The 22538-nt window shown below is 37.5% G+C and overlaps 1 protein-coding gene across 4 annotated transcripts in view; it reads right to left on the bottom strand.

The window, feature by feature from the left end:
• LOC126277867 (parathyroid hormone/parathyroid hormone-related peptide receptor-like) overlaps window positions 1-22538 on the bottom strand; it is a 506877-nt gene that overhangs the window by 160351 nt on the left and 323988 nt on the right. For all 4 annotated transcript variants that reach the window (XM_049977414.1, XM_049977424.1, XM_049977398.1 and 1 more), the window contains one exon: window positions 21569-21734. In XM_049977414.1, the coding sequence (XP_049833371.1) occupies window positions 21569-21734 (166 nt within the window). The remainder of the gene's footprint in view (window positions 1-21568; window positions 21735-22538) is intronic.

The following is a 22538-nucleotide window of genomic DNA, read 5'->3' as shown; positions in this document are numbered from 1 at the left end:
AGACACTTGTGGGTTTTATTGTTCTGAAGAAGGTGTAGTTATCTACGCCGAAACCTAGGTTAATACTAGGTGTTTTTTTCGCAATCGAGGCACGTTTCCAGTTTTTTGGTATATTAACCAACGATTACTGATGCACTGTGATGTTGAAGGTTCTTAAAAAGAGTGAACTTTTGACGGAAGAATGGAAGAAGGCCTTTTGGCCAAAAGGTTGAATGTACAGCAGTCTTTTTGTTGTACCTGTCTGTGACTCAACACCCCCTCTATACCATGTGTAGCAATCCCTCCTTGTCATAATATTGTCATTATCCCAGTCCCAATTTTCCATGCTCGTTTCTTGCTGTAGTAAATATACAGTTGCATGCTCATATATGAGATTTCATCAGTATTAATTGCAAACTCTTTTAATGTCAAGATTACTGGAATATGAAAAGGTGTTGTTAGAACATCTGTCACACTGGCAATGACTTGGAATATTCCGCTGTCAATAATAGGAAGGATGAAAAATAGTCTTCTTCTTTTCCTTTTTCTTCTCCACTTATGCCCACCTCTTCCTCAGCTATCCCAGATTCTTTTGGTCTCTACTGGATTATAGTTTCTGACTTATTTAAGCTAGTCTGCTGCAATTTATTATGTTAACTTGTTCACTCCATTTTTTTCTGTTGCCTTCAGTTTTGCTTCCTAAATTAAATATCTTTAATTCCTTCCTAATGTCACTGTTTCTGAATCTGTCTGCTCTGGTAAAACCTTTCACAGCCATAAAAAATCAGATTTCAGCTGCCTGGATCTTACTGTCTTCTTGTTTGTAAATGACCCATGGCTCACTCTGTAGAGCAATGTAAGGATAGACATTACTTTATAAAACTTCATTCATGATAATTTTTGTGCCTTGTTCTGAAGTACTTGTTCATTGTTCCACACTTAATGCCATATATCAAAGACATGATTCTAATTTGAACTACACTACCTGCCATTAAAATTGCTACACCATGAAGATGACGTGCTACAGATGCAAAATTTAACTGACAAGAAGAAGATGCTGTGATATGCAAATGATTAGCTTTTCAGAGCATTCACACAAGGTTGGCGCCGGTGGCAACATCTACAACATGCTGACATGATGAAAGTTTCCCACCGATTTCTCACACACAAACAACAGTTGACCAGCGTTGCCTTGTGAAACATTATTGTGATGCCTTGTGTAAGGAGGAGAAATGCGTACTATCATGTTTCCGACTTTGATAAAGGTCAGATTGTAGCCTTTCACAATTGCGGTTTATCGTATCGTGACATTGCTGCTCAAATTGGTCAAGATCCAATGACTGTTAGCAGAATATGGAATCGATGGGTTTAGGAGGGTAATATGGAATGCTGTGCTGGATCCCAACAGCCTCATATCACTAGCAGTCAAAATGACAGGCATCTTATCCACATGGCTGTAATGGATCGTGCAGCCACGTCTCAATCCCTGAGTCGACAGCTGGGGACGTTTGCAAGACAACAACCATCTGCACGAACAGTTTGATGATATTTGCAGCAGCATGGATCATCAGCTCAGAGACCATGGCCACGGTTAACCTTGATGCTGCATCACAGACAGGAGCACCTGCAATGGTGTACTCAACGACGAACCTGGGTGCACGAATGGCAAAACGTCATTTTTTCAGATGAATCCAGGTTCTGTATTCTTCATCGTGATTTGTATGGGGTGCCATTGGTTACATGTCTCAGTCACCTCTTGTTCACATTGACGGCACTTTGAACAGTGGACGTTACATTTCAGATGTGTGACCCGTGGCTCTACCCTATATTTGATCCATGTGAAACCCTACGTTTCCGCAGGATAATGCATTACTGCATGTTGTAGGTCCTGTGCGGGCCTTTCTGGATGCAGAAAATGTTCGACTGCTGCCCTGGCCAGTACATTCTCCAGACCTATCACTAATTGAAAACGTTTGGACAATGGTGGCCGACCAACTGGCTCATCCCAATACACCAGTCACTAACCTTGATGAACTGTGGTATCGTGTTGCAGCTGCATGGGCAGCTATACCTGTACACCCCATCCAACCTCTGTTTAGCACAATGCCCAGGCATATTAAGACCGTTATCCTAGTATAATATATTTGTCCAATGAATACTCGTTTATCTTCTGCATTTCTTCTTGGTGTAATGGTTTTAATGCCCAGTAGTGTATGTTATGAAAAGTGTGACAAATATTATGTTTGAACTGGAGAAAAAACAGCAAAATAAATCATCAAACATAAAAGAAAAGTGTTCAGTCATTTATAAATTAAAAACCACACCAACTTCTGAAAAGTTTTGATAAATGAATTTTAACCCTGGGACCATTGAAACTATCAATTTTTTTTATGATTATCATCAGTAAGCCATTGTGGAAAGATTGTCTATATTTGGGTGCATCAAATACGATCATTGAGTTGTACACTGAAACACTAATAAATATTCTGTTTTTCAGTGAATGTTATGAATAAATTTCACAGTATATAAAAGTTTGGATGATGACCAAAAAGAACAGTGCAGCTGAGATGAAGCTTGTGGAAAAATGAGGAGCAACTGGGCTACATTGTTGAAAACAGTCAGGGATCTGGACTGGAACTTGATGAAAAAAGTATGTTATTATAAGTGGTGTAGTGTATTTCTATTTAGTTTTTTGATTGCAGAAAATAAAATGTAAGTTTTTCAACATGATGGAAATAAAGAGAAAAATTTAGAGGACAGTGGGTCATGGGCGTTAATGCTGGATCAGTCTTTAGAACATTCAGAAGGATCAAAGAAATTAGATACAACTGAAATGTTCAGAATGCTTTTGTTGCAAATTAAAGAGGGCAATGCTTCCATCTGCGAATAATTTAGGTTGCTAATGGAGGGAAATAATAAAAGACTTAGCAGAACTGAAAACTAACTTGAAGTTTTCAATGAAAACATCTCTGACTTAAAAATGAGGCGCTGAAAGAGGACTTAGTGATGCAACAATTAGGAGCATTATTAATAATGACAGTGAAAACAATTTTGAGCATTGAAGGAGAAAATTCAATGGAAATTGCCAACAATGCCCTTGTGGTATAAGGTGAAAATTCAGACACTAAGAAAATTATAGGAACAAACAAGGTAGTGTGGTTTCAGTTTGCTTGAGACTACAGTCATATGTGTGAGTTGCATTTGTGTGTGTGTGTGTGTGTGTGTGTGTGGGTGTGTGGGTGTGTGGGTGGTTTATTTTCGATGAAGGCGATTATAACAAATGCAGATTTATTTTAAGCTCAAAATCGTAAAGTTTAGAAAAATATAAGAAGACATATTTAAATAAATGCTAGGAGTTATCAGGCCATTACATTGAAAATGCTTGTAACGTAAGTGAGAACAGATTCATGATGTTACCTCAGTCTAGTCATGACAAACTTCTGCCTAATTTAACTGACATTGTAAGTTATTATTATTATTATTAATGTAAATGTTTAAGACTGTTGTAAAGTTCATTATAGGGTAAGACATACAAAATCAGAGTTGCTGGTAATGTGATTACTTGCAAAGTTTCAAACAAATGTGCTAAAAAGAAAATGAAGTTTGTATGAAGACAACATTGCACCAAACTTTTGTGTATATATGTAAAAAAAATTGTCATATGCAAAGAGATTTTCATTTGTAGAAACAGATGCAGAAGTCAGTGATGATGAGGATGAGCTGCAGTATTACTTCTGATTTTCATCTTCTCATATTGCAGATTTTCTTCTGCTCATCTGTCTACCTTTACACATGCTCTTTGACTGTCTCAATAGGTTAAGTGTCTTTTGAGCTAGAAGTTAAGATGTCTAGTGCTAAGTGCAATCTCCCAATAATTCTACTGTCTGGTTAATGAGGAAATTTATTGTGACTTTCTTTTGTTGAGAAGAGATGAAATTATTTACACTTTGATTGAAAATCTTGTACCATAAAACAAAATTTTTGTTTTGTTTTTACATATTTTCACTATCTGAAGCTAGGAAAGTTTAAATAATGAAATATCTCTTCCAGTTGAAGATGAATATGTTGTGTTGATGAACTACTATTGGGAAGGATTGAGGATATTGACAATTAAAGAAAAAAAGACTATATTTGGAGGAAAATTGCTATTTTGAAGAAGTTTTGACATTGGTCCTGAAGTAACTTGCTCACTGTTTACACATTAAATGTATCTGGATCTGTTTCAGTGAACAGAAATTAATGAATTGTGGCCATGTTTAGAAAACTACTGTACAAGTACCCATAGAATCTGTTTTCTTATATCCTAAAAGGTGAGATGTGAGACATAACTGTATTTTGCTACAACATTATTGGTGTAGTCAGTTGTTAATTATGATTATTCTGGAAACATCTAAAAATGCATGAGACCTTGATGTGGTCAGAAACCTTAGAGTTACAGTTTTGTACACACATACATTAATCCTTGTTCCATTTGTTCCATTGGTCATGGATACAACATTTCATAATGACGTGGAAGTGTCACTTTAACATAAGTTTTCTTTACGCAAAAACATTACCCCCCCCCCGCCCATACACACACACAGTTACTACTTCATATCTAAGAACTCATCTATTGAGTAGAAGGTGTTGTCATTCAGAAATTCTTTTAATTTGCTTTTAAATGTTGGTTGGCCTTCTGTTACACTTTTAATATTATATGGCAAATGACTTAAGATTTTTGTGGCAGCATAATTCAGCCCTTTCTGTGACAAAGTGAAATTTATTCCAGAATAGTGAATTTCATCCTTTCTTCTTGTGTTGTAGCTATGCACTTCACTGTTATTTTTGAATTGGGATGGGTTATTAATGACTAATTTCACAAGCGAATATATGTATTGTGAAGGTACTGTGAATGTCCTGAGTTCCTTAAATAAATGTCTGCAAGGTGATCTTGGGTGAGCTCCAACTGTTATTCTGATTACACCCTTTTGTGCAATGAATACTTTCTCTCTCAATATGAAATTGCCACAAAATATGAAGCCATATGAAAGAAATGAATGAAAACAGGCATAGTAAGCTAATTTACTGATATGTTTATTGGCAAAATTTGCAGTAACCCTAATAGCATAAGTAGCTCAACCTAACCATTTCAGCAGATGATCGATGTGTTCCTTCCAATTCAATTTCTCATTAATGCACACACGAAGAAACTTTGAGTATTCTGCCTTAGCAACAGACTTCCATTCATAGTCTACATTTATCAATGGTGTTATACCATTTACATCTACATCTACATGACTACTCTGCAATTCACATTTAAGTGCTTGGCACAGGGTTCATCGAACCACAATCATACTACCTTTCTACCATTCCACTCCCGAACAGCACGCGGGAAAAATGAACACCTAAACCTTTTTGTTCGAGCTCTGATTTCTCTTATTTTATTTTGATGATCATTCCTACCTATGTAGGCTGGGCTCAACAAAATATTTTCGCATTCAGAAGAGAAAGTTGGTGACTGAAATTTCGTAAATAGATATCGCCGCGACGAAAAACGTCCTTGCTTTAATGACTTCCATCCCAACTCGCGTATCATATCTGCCACACTCTCTCCCCTATTACGTGATAATACAAAATTAGCTGCCCTTTCTTGCACCCTTTCGATGTCCTTTGTCAATCCCACCTGGTAAGGATCCCACACCGCGCAGCAGTATTCTAACAGAGGACGAATGAGTGTAGGGTAAGCTGTCTCTTTAGTGGACGTGTTGCATCTTCTAAGTGTCCTGCCAATGAAACGCAACCTTTGGCTTGCCTTCCCCACAATATTATCTATGCGGTCTTTCCAACTGAAGTTGTTTGTGATTTTAACACCCAGATACTCAGTTGCATTGACAGCCTTGTGAATTGTACTATTTATCGAGTAATCGAATTCCAACAGATTTATTTTGGAACTCATGTGGATCACCTCACACTTTTCATTATTTAGCGTCAACTGGCACCTGCCATACCATATAGCAATCTTTTCTAAATCATTTTGCAACTGATACTGGTTTTCGGATGACCTTACTAGACAGTAAATTACAGCATCATCTGCGAACAACCTAAGAGAACTGCTCAGATTGTCACCCAAGTCATTTATATAGATCAGGAACAACAGAGGTCCCAGGATGCTTCCCTGGGGAACAACTGATACTACTTCAGTTTTACTCAATGATTTGCCATCTATTACTATGAACTGCGACCTTCCTGACAGGAAATCACGAATCCAGTCACACAACTGAGACGATACCCCATAAGCCCGCAGCTTGATTAGAAGTCCCTTATGAGGAACAGTGTCAAAAGCTTTCCAGAAATCCAGAAATACGGAATCAACTTGAGATCCCCTGTAGATAGCGGCCATTACTTTGTGCGAATAAAGAGCTAGCTGCATTGCACAAGAACGATGTTTTCTGAAACCATGCTGATTATGTATCAATAGATCATTCCTTTCGAGGTGATTCATAATGTTTCAATACAGTATATGCTCCAAAACCCTACTGCAAACCGACGTCAATGATATAGGTCTGTAGTTTGATGGATTACTCCTACTACCCTTCTTAAACACTGGTGCGACCTGCGCAATTTTCAATCTGTAGGTACAGATCTATCGGTGAGCGAGCGGTTGTATATGATTGCTAAGTAGGGAGCTATTGTATCAGCGTAATCTGAAAGGAACCTAATCGGTATACAATCTGGACCTGAAGACTTGCCCGTATCAAGCGATTTGAGTTGCTTCGCAACCCCTAAGGTATCTACTTCTAAGCAACTCATGCTAGCAGCTGTTCGTGTTTCAAATTCTGGAATATTCCATTTGTCTTCCATGGTGAAGGAATTTCATAAAATTGCACTCAATAACTCCGCTTTAGTGGCATAGTCATCGGTAAGAGTACCATCGGCACTGCCCAGCGAAGGTATTGACTGCATCTTGCCGCTTGTGTACTTTACACACAACTAGAATTTCTTCGAATTTTCTACCAAATTTTGAGACAATGTTTCGTTGTGGAACTTATTAAAGGCATCTCGCATTGAAGTCCGTGCCAAATTTCGCGCGTCTGTAAATTTTAGCCAATCTTTGGGATTTTGCATTCTTCTGAACTTTGCATGCTTTTTCCGTTGCCTCTGCAACAGCGTTTTGTGTACCATGGGGGACCAGTTCCATCTCTTACCAATTTATGAGGTATGAACCTCGCAATTGCTGTTGCTACTATATCTTTGAATTTGAGCCACATCTCATCTACATTTGTATAGTTAGTTCAGAAGGAATGGAGATTCTCTCTTAGGAAGGCTTCTAGTGACACTTTATTAGCTTTTTTAAATAAAATTATTTTGCGTTTGTTTCTGGTGGATTTGGAAGAAATGGTATTGAGCCTAGCTACAATGACCTTGTGATCACTAATCCCTGTATCAGTCATGATGCTCTCTATTAGCTCTGGATTGTTTGTAACTAAGAGATCAAGTGTGTTTTTGCAACCATTTACAATTCACGTGGGTTCGTGGACTAACTGCTCGAAATAATTTTCGGAGAAAGCATTTAGGACAATCTTGGAAGATGTTTTCTGCCTACCACCAGTTTTGAACAAGTATTTTTGCCAACATATCGAGGGAAGGTTGAAGTCCCCACCAACTATAACTGTATGAGTGGGGTATTTATTTGTTACGAGACTCAAATTTTCTCTGAACTGTTCAGGAACTATATCGTCAGAGTCTGGGGGTCGGTAGAAGGAGCCAATTATTAACTTAGTTTGGCTGTTAAGTATAACCTCCACCCATACCAATTCGCACTGAGTATCTACTTCGACTTCACTACAAGATAAACCACTACTGACAGACACAAACACTCCACCACCAATTCTGCCTAATCTATCTTTCCTGAACACCATCTGAGACTTCGTGAAAATTTCTGCAGAACTTATTTCAGGCTTTAGCCAGCTTTCTCTACCTATAACGATTTCAGCTTCTGTGCTTTCTATTAGCGCTTGTAGCTCAGGGAATTTTCCAGCACAACTACAACAAATTACAACTACAGTTCCGACTGTTCCTTGATCCAAGCACGTCCTGTATTTGCCATGCACCCTTTGAGATTGCAGTCCATCCCGTACTTTCCCGAGGCCTTCTAACCTAAAAAATTACACAACTGTATAAACTGTTTTTTCTCAAAATTTAGTGAGAGTCCATTTGCAGAGAACCACTTAATAATTTTCTGAGAGACATTATTTGCAATTTCTTCAGCTGATTATTGCTTCTTGGTTGTGATTACTATACTTGTATCATCAGCAAAAAGAACTAGCTTTGCATCTTTATTCTGCACAACCCACCTATCATTTTGCACGACAATGTGCGGGCGCATAGAGTGCAGGCTGTGGCTGCTCTGTTTCGTTGATGGGAGTGGGAAGTACTGTACCATCCACCATACTCCCCAGACTTAAGTCCTTGAGACTTTGATTTGATTCTGAAGATGAAGGAACCACTTCATGACATTTGCTTCCAGAAATTCAACAGGCAGTAGACCGCTCCATTCACACGATCGACGGAACTGGCTCTGCTAACAGTATACTATGCCTTCCCCATCACTTGACACATAATGCTGGTGACTACTTTGGGGGAAAGTAACAGGTGCAAACATGTAACTCTTTTGTTTTGGTTGTGAATAAACAGTTGCCACTATTTAAGTTCCAATCTTCAGAAAAGGAGATTGTATGAGTACTCCAAGCAAAATAGTAATTCTGACTTTATTGGATATTCCACAAAAATACAATAGAATGTTAACACGAGTTACTTCAAAAGCAAAAAAACTAGAAAATGACAAAATATTGTGTAGGTTCAAGAATAAAACTAAAGCAACCTGACAAGTTATAAGGGAAGAAATGGGCACCAGGCCAGTTAATCACAGTAATATAGAGCTGATTGTGAATAAAGTAAACTAACTAACTTCAAAAATGTGACTGGTACTTTCAACAATCATTTCTCTAATATAGCACAGCAGTTAATAAATACACACTTTGACAAACAGCCAGTCAGTCACTCAGATCAAAAAATTCATCCAAACATATTTTTCATGTATCCAGCAACACCTGAGGAACTGTCAAGAATCCTGTAAGAATTACCTAATAAATGTTCAGTGGCTGTTGATTAGATACCAAATTTAGCACAACATTTATTGTGGAACCACTAACAGACATAGTAAATTCATCTTTTGAGAGTGGTGTGTTGCAAATAATCTAAAAACTGCAAAAGTAACACCTTTGTATGAGAAGGGTGCAAAAAGTGATATTTTTAACTATAGTCCAAATGAAGTATTAAAAGCAGCAGATGAAAAGCAACATGTATCTAGGATATTTCTGAATCTAAGTAGAGCCTTTGATGTTACTGATCATGGCATTCTCTTGCATAAATTACGTAATTATGGAATTAGTGGTCAATCTGAAAAGTGGCTTCAGTTGTACCTCAGTAATCATCAGCAGACTACAGAAATAAAACACAAAGATAGTGAAACACAAAAAATTTCTTGTTTTTACAGCTGTAAATAAATGACTCAGCAAGTAAAATGCATGATGGATGTACTGTACTATTTGCAGATGACACTAATATTCTAATTAAATCACAGAATGAGGAAAATCTGCAGGAGGCTGCAATATCAGTTACGCATACCTCAAGGTACTGGTTCAGGGCCAATAGTTTCATCATAAATTCTGAAAAAAACTGTGGCAGTTAACTTCCACATCACACAAAACCTACAAACTCTGTTTTTACTATTGAAGCAAAAATGTGTCGAATGTCATTCAAACAAAATTTCTATGCATTCTTGTTCAGGCAGATCTGAAGTGGGACTTATGTATGGAATATTTTTTTGGGGGAATTCCACAAATTCTGTGAAAACATTTAAAATACAAAAAAAGATTATCAGGGTGAAAAAAAGCTAAATGCAAGGATTCCTGTAGATCTCTTTTTAAAACTCCCAAAATATTGTCAATGCCTTGCTTGTATATACACGAAATACTAATTTGCACAGAAGGGAGAATCTTAAGAAAGGAAAATATCTTCTGACACAACTGTGATATACACACATATGAATCTAGGTAGAAGATGAATCTATACATGAACACATAAATACAAACTTATGCAAAAGAGGGGTGTATCATACTGGAGCTATTTTATATAACCATTTGCCTTCATAACTAAAATGCATACCAATATTAAAAGCATATGACATATGCAAAAGTGCTCTCAAAAAAATTTGCCACCAATAAGCTGTTCACCCGACACATTATTGACTTATGTTAGCAAAAAAGACAAAAGAAATAGTGCCAAACAAGATGGCGTGCACAGCAGAGGCAGGGAGAAAATTGATATGCTCTGAACAGCATGTACATGTAAAATTGCATGCAGACAGCCAAGGCCAAAATATAGCCACTGAATTTCAGCACACAAGCAGTCAGAATTTTAATTGTACAATAAACCCAGAAGCAAAATTCAGTGCTGCTATATCAATGACTCAGGAACAAAATTTCATTGCTGAGCAAAAAGGACTTCCTGGCAGGATCAAATGATGTTGCAAGGAATGAAAAAAAGCATATTTTAATCTCATTAAAAAGAAAATCATATAAGCTGAGAGAAACAAACATTATTGTTTTTTCAGTGCCACATCGTTATGTCTTGAGAGAATCAGCCTGTGTAAACGAAAATATTGAAAGTACATATACTGAGCTGCAAATATTTGCAGGTGGTTTAAAATATAACATTTGTGAACATAAGCAATTTTGGGAAAAGATTCCACACAACACACAGTTTTCACCTAAATAAACTTGAAAAAACTTTTGTAGTAACAAACATTTTAGATGTAGGAAATAAAATCTCAAATGTGCAATGTGATGATACAAGAGTCATACCCCTCATGGACAAGAAGTGCATATTATCTGGAGACTCAAATGAAAAATCTGCTGTCAGCAAAGCTGCAATCCTTCAAGACAAATGTGAGCTTTTGCTAATGCAAGTGAAAAGCCCAAATGCAAGCAGCTCACAGAACAGCACAGTAGTTGTGGAAGAGCAAACACCAGAAATAAGTGAAGCAGCAGCAACATGATCAACAGAAGCAGTAGCAGCAGCAGCAACGACAACAACAATACTAGTAGTAGCAGCAGAACCAACAACAACTGGAGCAGCAATGCAAAACACCTTATGTCGGAGCCATAGATAAAATACATCTGTTCCATATAATGACAATTTTTTATGGTTTCAAGCCAGGAAAAAGTTGTTGTTGTTGTCTTCAGTCCTGAGACTGGTTTGATGCAGCTCTCCATGCTACTCTATCCTGTGCAAGCTGCTTCATCTCCCAGTACCTACTGCAACCTACATCCTTCTGAATCTGCTTAGTGTACTCATCTCTCGGTCTCCCTCTACGATTTTTACCCTCCACGCTGCCCTCCAATGCTAAATTTGTGATCCCTTGATGCCTCAAAACATGTCCTACCAACCGATCCCTTCTTCTAGTCAAGTTGTGCCACAAACTTCTCTTCTCCCCAATCCTATTCAATACCTCCTCATTAGTTACGTGATCTATCCACCTTATCTTCAGTATTCTTCTGTAGCACCACATTTCGAAAGCTTCTATTCTCTTCTTGTCCAAACTAGTTATCGTCCATGTTTCACTTCCATACATGGCTACACTCCAAGCAAATACTTTCAGAAACGACTTCCTGATACATAAATCTATATTCGATGTTAACAAATTTCTCTTCTTCAGAAACGCTTTCCTTGCCATTGCCAGTCTACATTTTATATCCTCTCTACTTCGACCATCATCAGTTATTTTACTTCCTAAATAGCAAAACTCCTTTACTACTTTAAGTGTCTCATTTCCTAATCTAATTCCCTCAGCATCACCCGATTTAATTTGACTACATTCCATTATCCTCGTTTTGCTTTTGTTAATGTTCATCTTATATCCTCCTTTCAAGACACTGTCCATTCCGTTCAACTGCTCTTCTAAGTCCTTTGCCGTCTCTGACAGAATTACAATGTCATCGGCGAACCTCAGAGTTTTTACTTCGGCTCCATGAATTTTAATACCTACTCCAAATTTTTCTTTTGTTTCCTTTACTGCTTGCTCAATATACAGATTGAATAACATCGGGGAGAGGCTACAACCCTGTCTCACTCCTTTCCCAACCACTGCTTCCCTTTCATGCCCCTCGACTCTTATTACTGCCATCTGGTTTCTGTACAAATTATAAATAGCCTTTCGCTCCCTGTATTTTACCCCTGCCACCTTTAGAATTTGAAAAAGAGTATTCCAGTCTACATTGTCAAAAGCTTTCTCTAAGTCTATAAATGCTAGAAACGTAGGTTTGCCTTTTCTTAATCTTTCTTCTAAGATAAGTCGTAAGGTCAGTATTGCCTCACGTGTTCCAACATTTCGACGGAATCCAAACTGATCCTCCCCGAGGTCTGCATCTACCAGTTTTTCCATTCGTCTGTAAAGAATTCGCGTTAGCATTTTGCAGCCGTGGCTTATTAAACTGATAGTTCGGTAATTTTCACATCTGTCAGCACCTGCTTTCTTTGGGATTGGAATTATTATATTCTTCTTGAAGTCTGAGGGTATTTTGCCTGTCTCATACATCTTGCTCACCAGCTGGTAGAGTTTTGTCATGACTGGCTCTCCCAAGGCCGTCAGTAGTTCTAATGGAATGTTGTCTACTCCGGGGGCCTTGTTTCGACTCAGGTCTTTCAGTGCTCTGTCAAACTCTTCACGCAGTATCGTATCTCCCATTTCGTCTTCATCTACATCCTCTTCTATTTCCATAATATTGTCCTCAAGTACATCGCCCTTGTATAAACCTTCTATATACTCCTTCCACCTTTCTGCCTTCCCTTCTTTGCTTAGAACTGGGCTGCCATCTGAGCTCTTGATATTCATACACGTGGTTCTCTTCTCTCCAAAGGTCTCTTTAATTTTCCTGTAGGCAGTATCTATCTTACCCCTAGTGAGATAAGCTTCTACATCCTTACATTTGTCCTCTAGCCATCCCTGTTTAGCCATTTTGCATTTCCTATTGATCTCATTTTTGAGACGTTTGTATTCCTTTTTGCCTGCTTCATTTACTGCATTTTTATTTTATTTAAGTAAAACTGTGAAAAATCAGTCTTCCAACTCACAGATAATTTGCGGTAACATTTTATTTCTAAACTCACAGGTAGAGTACAGAATTATGAATATGGTTCTTTTTCATCAAAATGGGCTATTACTAGCTAGTAAAATAATTGAAATCCAAATCTTCTTAGAAAACAAATTAAAAACTACCTCAGTATCATGTTTCACAAAACTTTGGCTTGATGAGGACAAGATATGTATTGTGTCCCTCCATAACTTTGTGCAAGGTTGTTATTTCTGTAAAAAATTCTTAAACTTGGTGGAAATTGTACATTTGTAAGAAATAATACAAACTTCATAAATATAAAATTTGTTGTTGAAATACTGAATGAAAAAGCTGTAGTGCTATCAGGATTTGGGATTGTCAACACTAAACGGGCCATTATTTGTTTATACAGAGCTCCATGTGGTGACATAAGTATCTTCCTAAAACTTTTTGGGATATTCACTTAATAGACTAACACACCCCCAATGAACCATGGACCGTGCCGTTGGTGGGGAGGCTTGTGTGCCTCGGCGATACAGATAGCCGTACCGTAGGTGCAACCACAACGGACGGGTATCTGTTGAGAGGCCAGACAAACATGCTGTTCCTGAAGAGGGGCAGCAGCCTTTTCAGTAGTTGCAAGGGCAACAGTCTGGATGATTGACTGATCTGGCCTTGTAACAATAACCAAAATGGCCTTGCTGTGCTGGTACTGCGAATGGCTGAAAGCAAGGGGAAGCTACGGCCGTAATTTTTCCCGAAGGCATGCAGCTTTACTGTATGATTAAATGATGATGGCGTCCTCTTGGGTAAAATATTCCGGACGTAAAATAGTCCCCCATTCGGATCTCCGGGCGGGGACTACTCAAGAGGATGTCGTTATCAGGAGAAAGAAAACTGGCATTCTACAGATCGGAGCATGGAATGTCAGATCACTTAATCGGGCAGGTAGGTTAGAAAATTTAAAAAGGGAAATGGATAGGTTAAAGTTAGGTATAGTGGGAATTAGTGACGTTCGGTGGCAGGAGGAACTAGATTTCTGGTCAGGTGACTTCAGGGTTATAAACACAAAGTCAAATAGGGGTAATGCAGGAGTAGGTTTAATAATGAATGGGAAAATAGGAATGCAGGTAAGCTACTACAAACAGCATAGTGAACGCATTATTGTGACCAAGATAGATACAAAGCCCACACCTACTACAGTAGTACAAGTTTATATGCCAACTAGCTCTGCAGATGATGAAGAAATTGAAGAAATGTATGATAAACTAAAAGAAATTATTCAGATAGTGAAGGTTGATGAAAATTTAATAGTCATGGGTGACTGTAATTCGGCAGTAGGAAAAGGGAGAGAAGGAAACGTAGTAGGTGAATATGGACTGGGGCTGAGAAATGAAAGAGGAAGCCGCCTGGTAGAATTTTGCACAGAGCACAACTTAATCATAGCTAACACTTGGTTCAAGAATCATAAAAGAAGGCTGTATACATGGAAGAACCCTGGAGATACTAAAAGGTATCAGATAGATTATATAATGGTAAGACAGAGATTTAGGAACCAGATTTAAATTGTAAGACATTTCCAGGGGCAGATGTGGACTCTGACCACAATCTATTGGTTATGACCTGTAGATTAAAACTGAAAAAACTGCAAAATGGTTGGAATTTAAGGAGATGGGACCTGGATAAACTGAAAGAACCAGAGGTTGTACAGAGTTTCAGGGAGAACATAAAGGAACAATTGACAGGAATGGGGGAAAGAAATACAGTAGAAGAGGAATGGGTAGCTTTGAGGGATGAAGTAGTGAAGGCAGCAGAGGATCAAGTAGGTAAAAAGATGAGGGGTAGTAGAAATCCTTGGGTAACAGAAGAAATATTGAATTTAATTAATGAAAGGAGATAATATAAAAATGCAGTAAATGAAGCAGGCAAAAAGGAATACAAACCACTCAAAAATGAGATTGACAGGAAGTGCAAAATGGCTAAGCAAGGATGGCTAGAGGACAAATGTAAGGATTTAGAGGCTTATCTCACGAGGGGTAAGATAGATACTGCCTACAGGAAAATTAAAGAGACTTTTGGAGATAAGAGAACCACTTGTATGAACATCAAGAGCTCAGATGGAAACCCAGTTCTAAGCAAAGAAGGGAAAGCAGAAAGGTGGAAGGAGTATATAGATGGTCTATACAAGGGCAATGTACTTGAGGACAATATTATGGAAGTGGAAGGGGATGTAGATGAAGATGAAATGGGAGATACGATACTACGTGAAGAGTTTGACAGAGCACTGAGAGACCTGAGTCGAAACAAGGCCCCCAGAGTAGACAACATTTCATTGGAACTACTGACGACCTTGGGAGAGCAAGTCCTGACAAAACTCTACCATCTGGTGAACAAGATGTATGAAACAGGAGAAATACCCTCAGACTTCAAGAAGGATATAATAATCCCAATCCCAAAGAAAGCAGGTGCTGACAGATGTGAAAATTACCGAACAATTAGTTTAATAAGCCACAGCTGCTAAATACTAACACAAATTCTTTACAGACGAATGGAAAAACTAGTAGAATCAGACCTCGGAAAAGATCAGTTTGGATTCTGTAGAAATACTGGAACGCGTGAGGCAATACTGACCTTACGACTTATCTTAGAAGAAAGAATAAGGAAAGGCAAACCTATGTTTCTAACATTTGTAGTCTTAGAGAAAGCTTTTGACAATGTTGACTGGAATACTCTCTTTCAAATTATAAAGATGGCAGGGGTAAAATACAGGGAGCGAAAGGCTATTTACAATTTGTACAGAATGCTGATGGCAGTTATAAGAGTCGAGAGACATGAAAGGAAGCACTGGTTGGGAAGGGAGTGAGACAGGGTGGTAGCCTCTCCCTGATGTTATTCAATCTGTATATTGAGCAAGCAGTAAAGGGAACAAAAGAAAAATTCAGAGTAGGTATTAAAATCCATGGAGAAGAAATCAAAACTTTGAGGTTCGCCGATGACATTGTAATTCTGTCAGAGACAGCAAAGGACTTGGAAGAGCAGTTGAACAGAATGGAGAGTGTCTTGAAAGGAGGATGTAAGATGAACATCAACAAAAGCAAAATGAGGATAATGGAATGTAGTCGGATTAAGTCGGGTGATGCTGAGGGAATTAGGTTAGGAAATGAGACACTTAAAGTGGTAAAGGAGTTTTGCTATTTGGGGAGTAAAATAACTGATGATGGCCAAAGTAGAGAGGATATAAAATGCAGATTGGCAATGGCCAGGAAAGCATTTCTGAAGAAGAGAAATTTGTTAACATCGAGTATAGATTTAAGTGTCAGGAAGTCGTTTCTGACAGTATTTGTATGGAGTGTAGCCATATATGGAAGTGAAACATGGACGATAAATAGTTTGGACAAGAAGAGAATAGAAGCTTTCGAAATGTGGTGCTACAGAAGAATGCTGAAGATTAGATGGGTAGATCATGTAACTAATGAGGAGGTATTGAATAGGATAGGGGAGAAGAGAAGTTTGTGGCACAACTTGACTAGAAGAAGGGATCGGTTGGTAGGACATGTTCTGAGGCATCAAGGGATCACCAATTTAGTATTGGAGGGCAGCGTGGAGGGTAAAAATCGCAGAGGGGGACCAAGAGATTACATACTTCACAGATTCAGAAGGATGTGGGTTGCAGTAAGTACTGGGAGATGAAGAAGCTTGCACAGGATAGGATAACATGGAGAACTGCATCAAACCAGTCTCAGGACTGAAGACCACAACAACAACAACAACAATAACAGGCTAACACAAAGAAAATAATGAATTTCTGAATCCCTTGAAAACTTTTAACATGAAATCTTCTGTAGAAACAACAACTCATATCAAGAAGATCTCGTCCACCACCATTGATCAGATATTTGTAAATATAGAAATGAACTTACAATAGAAACACTAAACATGTGCTTTGGGGATCACACAGTTAAATAACTCTCTCTGAGCACATAGACTGAACTGCAGTTTAAACACTGCCTAACTACCACCAGTAGAAACTACAGTAATGAAAATATAAATCGCTTTCTCCATTACCTGAAGATAGAAAACTGGAAAGAGATTTATAACTGCAAACACACAGATGAAAAATATAAAAACTTCATTAGTAATTTTTCCTACTATTTTGAATTGTGCTTTCCTCTAACACAAAGGAAAATATACACAAGGGAAACAAAAAATAAATGGATCACTTCTGGGATTCTGGTATCATCAAACAAAAAAAGATTGCAACACAGATTTCCAAACAGCTCACGTCACCAGAATTTGATACTTATTACAAAACCTATAAAAAGATCTTCAAAAATGTTGTCAAACAAGCAAAAATAATGGCAAATGACAGATGCATGAAAAATTCCTCCAATACAATGAAAGCCACATGGAATATTGTAAGGAAGGAAACTGTAGCAGAACAGGCAGATTTCCTTAATATTAACTGCCTAATGGAAAAGTCAGCTGTGATAACTGAACTTACAAAAATTGCAAATAAATTTAATTCCTACTTTACACAGATAGCTGAATATCTTATAAATCGAATCCAAATGTACTCTCAGAAATCAATCCATTTGTACTTTAAATAATAAATCTATTTTACTATATCCTACCAATGATAAGGAAATGCTTGCTATAATCAAAGAACTGAAGCCCAAATTATCTGTTGCTACTGACAATAACCCTGACTACATCTTGAAGAAATGTGCTTCCTCATACCCAGGCCACTTGTCGACATCTGTAACTGTTTTCTATCAGAAGGGGGGTTCCCAGACAAATTGAAGAGAGAAAGAGTAGAACCTCTGCTCAAGAAAGGGATAAAAACAGAAGTATCAAATTATAGGCCTATTTCTATACTATCTGGTTTTTCCAAAATAATTGAGAAATCTATTATAAATGATTGGTCAATTTCATAGAAAAAATAATTACTTCTCAAATACATAAAAAGGATTCAGAAAATTTAAATCTACTGAGATTGCTATTTTTGCATTCCTAAATGAAACATTAAATTCAATAGACAGCAAAGAGCATATCTCATCCATATTTCTAGACCTCTCTAAACCATTTGATAACATAAATCACATCTTTTTTTTAAGAAAATTGAATCTGTAGGTATTATCTGCCCATGAATGGATAAAATCATATCTCCAAGATAGAAAGCAAGTAGTTGAAGTTGCTATCCAAGAAGGGAGAAAGAGAAAGTCCTACCACACAGAAAAGCAGAGCATTATGTACAGTGTACCACAAGGCTTTATTCTATGTCCAATTCTGTTTCTATTTGTTTCTACTCTTTGTGAATGACTTGGAATCGACTAGTCCATACCAAAATTACATAAAACTCGCAGATGACACAAATCTGATAATAAAAGAAAGGACCAGAGAAAAATTACTGCAAGTGATTAAAAAGTGTACCACCCACATTACAGACTGGTTTTCTGGAAACAGTTAAGTAATAAACACAGAAATAACAGTCACAGTGAACTTACACAAAGTCCAAAATAAATGTCCACTAACACCAGACATAGATTTGTTCACCAGAATCCTTGAAAACTAAGAGCTCTACAAAAGTATGAATCCAACATGCAAAATTCATTATAAATAAATTGAAGATCATTTGTTATACTACAAAAATTCTTTCTGGTTATACGTCAAAAGAGACACTAAGAAGTGTATACTTTGTCCAGGAACTCCAATATGGCATAATGTTTTGGGGAAATGCACCTGCCAGCAAAACTAATTTTATGTGCAAAAAGAGAATTGTAAGAGCCATAGAAAATGCTGCCTCAAGAATCTCATGCAACCCCTTATTTAAGAAACTTCACATTCTTCCACTACCATGTTTATATATCTTACAAGTAATAATATTTATTAGGAAAATCTAAGAAAATAACAACAATCTTATATCAACTAACAAGAGTATCCACCTGTATAACACAAGGAGAAAGCAGGATATACATGTTCCACATGCATACACAACACTAAAACAGAATGTACTACTCCAAACAGGATACAGACAATACAATAAGCCACCTAATAATATTAAAACAATAAAAGACATGTCAACATTGAAAACAGTTGTCCATAAATATTTATTGCAAAATTGGTGTTATACTATAGATGAATATCTTGAAACATAAAAATTTGTTCCCAAATATTAAGAAAAGAATGAATAAAATGTTAATAAAAAGTTTCACATATAAAAACTGATTGAACAGGGTGGCTCATTGGTCGTGACCAGGCCAAATATCTCACAAAATAAGCGTAAAACAAAAAAACTACAAAAAACAAAACTCGTCTAGCTTGAAGGGGGAAACCAGATGGTGCTATGGTTGGCCCACTAGATAGCACTGCCATAGGTCAAACGGACATCAACTGCGTTTTTTAAAATAGGAACCCCCAGTTTATATTACATATTTGTGTAGTACGTAAAGAAATATGAATGTTTTAGTTGGACCACTTTTTTTACTTTGTGATAGATGGTGCTGCAATAGCCGCAAACATATAAGTAAGTGGTATCATGCAACATTCCACAAGTGTGGATGGTATTTGCTTCGTGATACATTACCCGTGTTAAAATGGACCATTTACCAACTGCGGAAAAGGTCAATATCATGTTGATGTATGGCTATTGTGATCAAAATGCCCAACAGGTGTGTGCTATGTATGCTGCTCGGTATCCTGGACGACATCATTGAAGTGTCCGGACTGTTAGCCATATAATTACATTACTTAAGGAAACAGGAAGGCACTTATTTGTGACAGTCTTTCTGTTGTGCCTATCTGTGACTCAGCATCTCCACTATATGGTGAGTACTAACTTTCCTTTTCATAATATTGTTAGGTTTTGCAACATGCATTTTACAAAGTATCTGTTGAAAACGATATATTTTTAACGCATTCACCTCTAAGAATTAATGTACACATCATCTTACAGTCATTGTACAGTTCATAATAAATGTTTGAATACCCCACCATCCATGTCGTTGCATCTGAGTATTCTTGGAAGAACATTTTGTGTGGCTTGTCTGAGTACCTCTGCATGTTCCATGGTGAGAGCAGCATCGTGGAGAGACTCCATCATGGTGGAAGTACATTGTAGCCTTCGTGACCAAAGGAACATACTCAAGGAGTTCAACAACAAATTTTCCAAAAAAAATGAAGATAATTATGTCCCATCATTTGCTCTTCTAAAAGAGGTCAGATGGGTAAGACACATGTGTACACATTTAGCCCAAAATCAAACATCCATTAAATGTGTTCTGTCTCAGAAACCACTCAGAATAGGGCATATGTTCATATGATTATTTTGCTTACAATGAGCATTCCTGTTAAATCCATGAATAATGACCACTCCACATGCCCTAACATGTATATTTATGCTGCCATAGCCTTTGAAAGGCAGTTTTGATTGCGCCTATATTCCTTCAGTATCTTCTGTTTTTGGTTATACTGGTTCTGCTGCTGCAGCTAATGGTGGTAGTTTTCCTGCTGGTAATTATAGCAGTCCTGCTGCTGATAATTATATTTTCACTGTGATTTGTGATAATTGTGTTGGTACAGTTGGTTGTGATAGGGATGATTATGTTTGTTGTGCTGTTGCCTGCATTTCTGCAGGTAAAAATATTATGGATACATTATTTCTTATTCTGCTGGCTACATTCAACATTTCCAGGATTTGGCTGCATAAACTGCAATGTCATAGGCTTGGCACTGCACAGAGTACCATAAACTTGGTTCTAACACTGTCACTCCTGAGGACATCTATGCCAGCTCATTACAATTTCCAGACTTCTGTTTAGGTGAAATCTATGTCTTGTGAAACTGTCTGTTTGTGGATGATCAACAGACAAAAACTGAGTGTTTTGATACACTTTGCAGATCTTACTGGATAATTTTCTTATTCACACATGAAACAGTTATAAGGCTGTCTCTTTAGTAACCCTACCAGATACAGGTGTATGGGTATGTGTAAAATCACCCACATCTGGCAAGGGCACCAGCAGCAAGAGCACTGCCAATATTGCTGGCTGATCATGTGAACTTCCACAGAGGACAAATATAAGACTATGCATTGGTGGGCTCTCTCTCAATTGCTATCATCTCACTTCACCTTCTGGACTGCTTTAGCTTTATTTTGCACAGTACTTCGGCTTGTAAGTGAGCAAGTTTCTAAATCTGTTTAGTTTTAATAGGGGCTTTTGTACACCTTTGATTCAGGCATCTAGGTCATGATCAGTTCACTATGAAACAACTATATTAGCGCTAATGATGATAGTAATAAATGTTAGATGCTCAATATATGACAAAATCTGATGATAAGGAAACGGACACAAGAAAAGTGACAATAAATGTATTTGTTGTAAGAGATAAAACAATTATCTTTCTAGATATAAATATTACAAAGCTTCATTGCTTACCTCAGGTTGTTCTTTGAAGAAATATATACCACCTTTCTCTACTACATTGCTTGGGAGACCAATAGAAAGAACAAAAATACTCTCTTTAAGTAGTGAAACAAATGCTCTCAAAATAAATGAAAGAAACAAGTTCATGTGCAAAATATTTCGAGGGCACCACAATGTCCTGCAATGAAAAAAATGTAAATTAGTGCCTTTTAAAGTGAAAAATGAATAACAGCTTAAGATCAATACCCTATATTTTAGTTCACTATAAACACCAGTGATATAAACTGTTCCTCAGACATGTTTAATGATTAAAAATTCTAATCCATTCCCAGAGGTAAGAGAGAGTGTTAAGCAAAAACTTCAGTTGTAAAGGTAATGTGAATTTTTTTAAATATTTTAAATGAGTGGCAAGGTGTTACATGGAATATGAGGCCCTGAAGTAGAAACTGGATATTTATACATGGAGCATGGAGCAAATGTGTGTTAGATTCAAATAATGAACAATTTTTTCTTCTTACTTAAATGTTAGTAATCATGTGAAACACATTTACAAGTTCATTTATCATTATACTCAGCTTAAAGTCTATGCAGTAACCACCAGAAAGATTGCGGGAGGCGCACATCGGCATGCTGCGTCACGGACAGTATCTGCTGCAAGTAAGTTCCCAGCCACCAGAGGGCATGCAAGAATTAGGCCGCGCCCTCTGCCGGTGGAACAACAACAATTCAGACAGCACAGGCCGTGCCCAGTCAGTTTGACAACGGGCATGCCTAGCAGACAGTTCCCAGTCTACACTACGTGAAGTGCGACAGACAACGTGAATTGTGTTATTACAGTTCATACCAATAATTACATGCAATGTTACCTCTTAATTGGATTATAATTATGAACAACCATGTCAAAATTCTGCCAGTAAGATTGCAATACCACAACCTCTTGGGACCATATATCCTATTCCAATCTCATATCTATTCTCCCAAA

Source organism: Schistocerca gregaria, chromosome 1 (genome assembly GCF_023897955.1).
Source record: "Schistocerca gregaria isolate iqSchGreg1 chromosome 1, iqSchGreg1.2, whole genome shotgun sequence".
NCBI lineage: Eukaryota > Metazoa > Arthropoda > Insecta > Orthoptera > Acrididae > Schistocerca > Schistocerca gregaria.
Note: the sequence above shows the minus strand (reverse complement) of the source record. Positions and strands in the feature narration are given on the sequence as shown.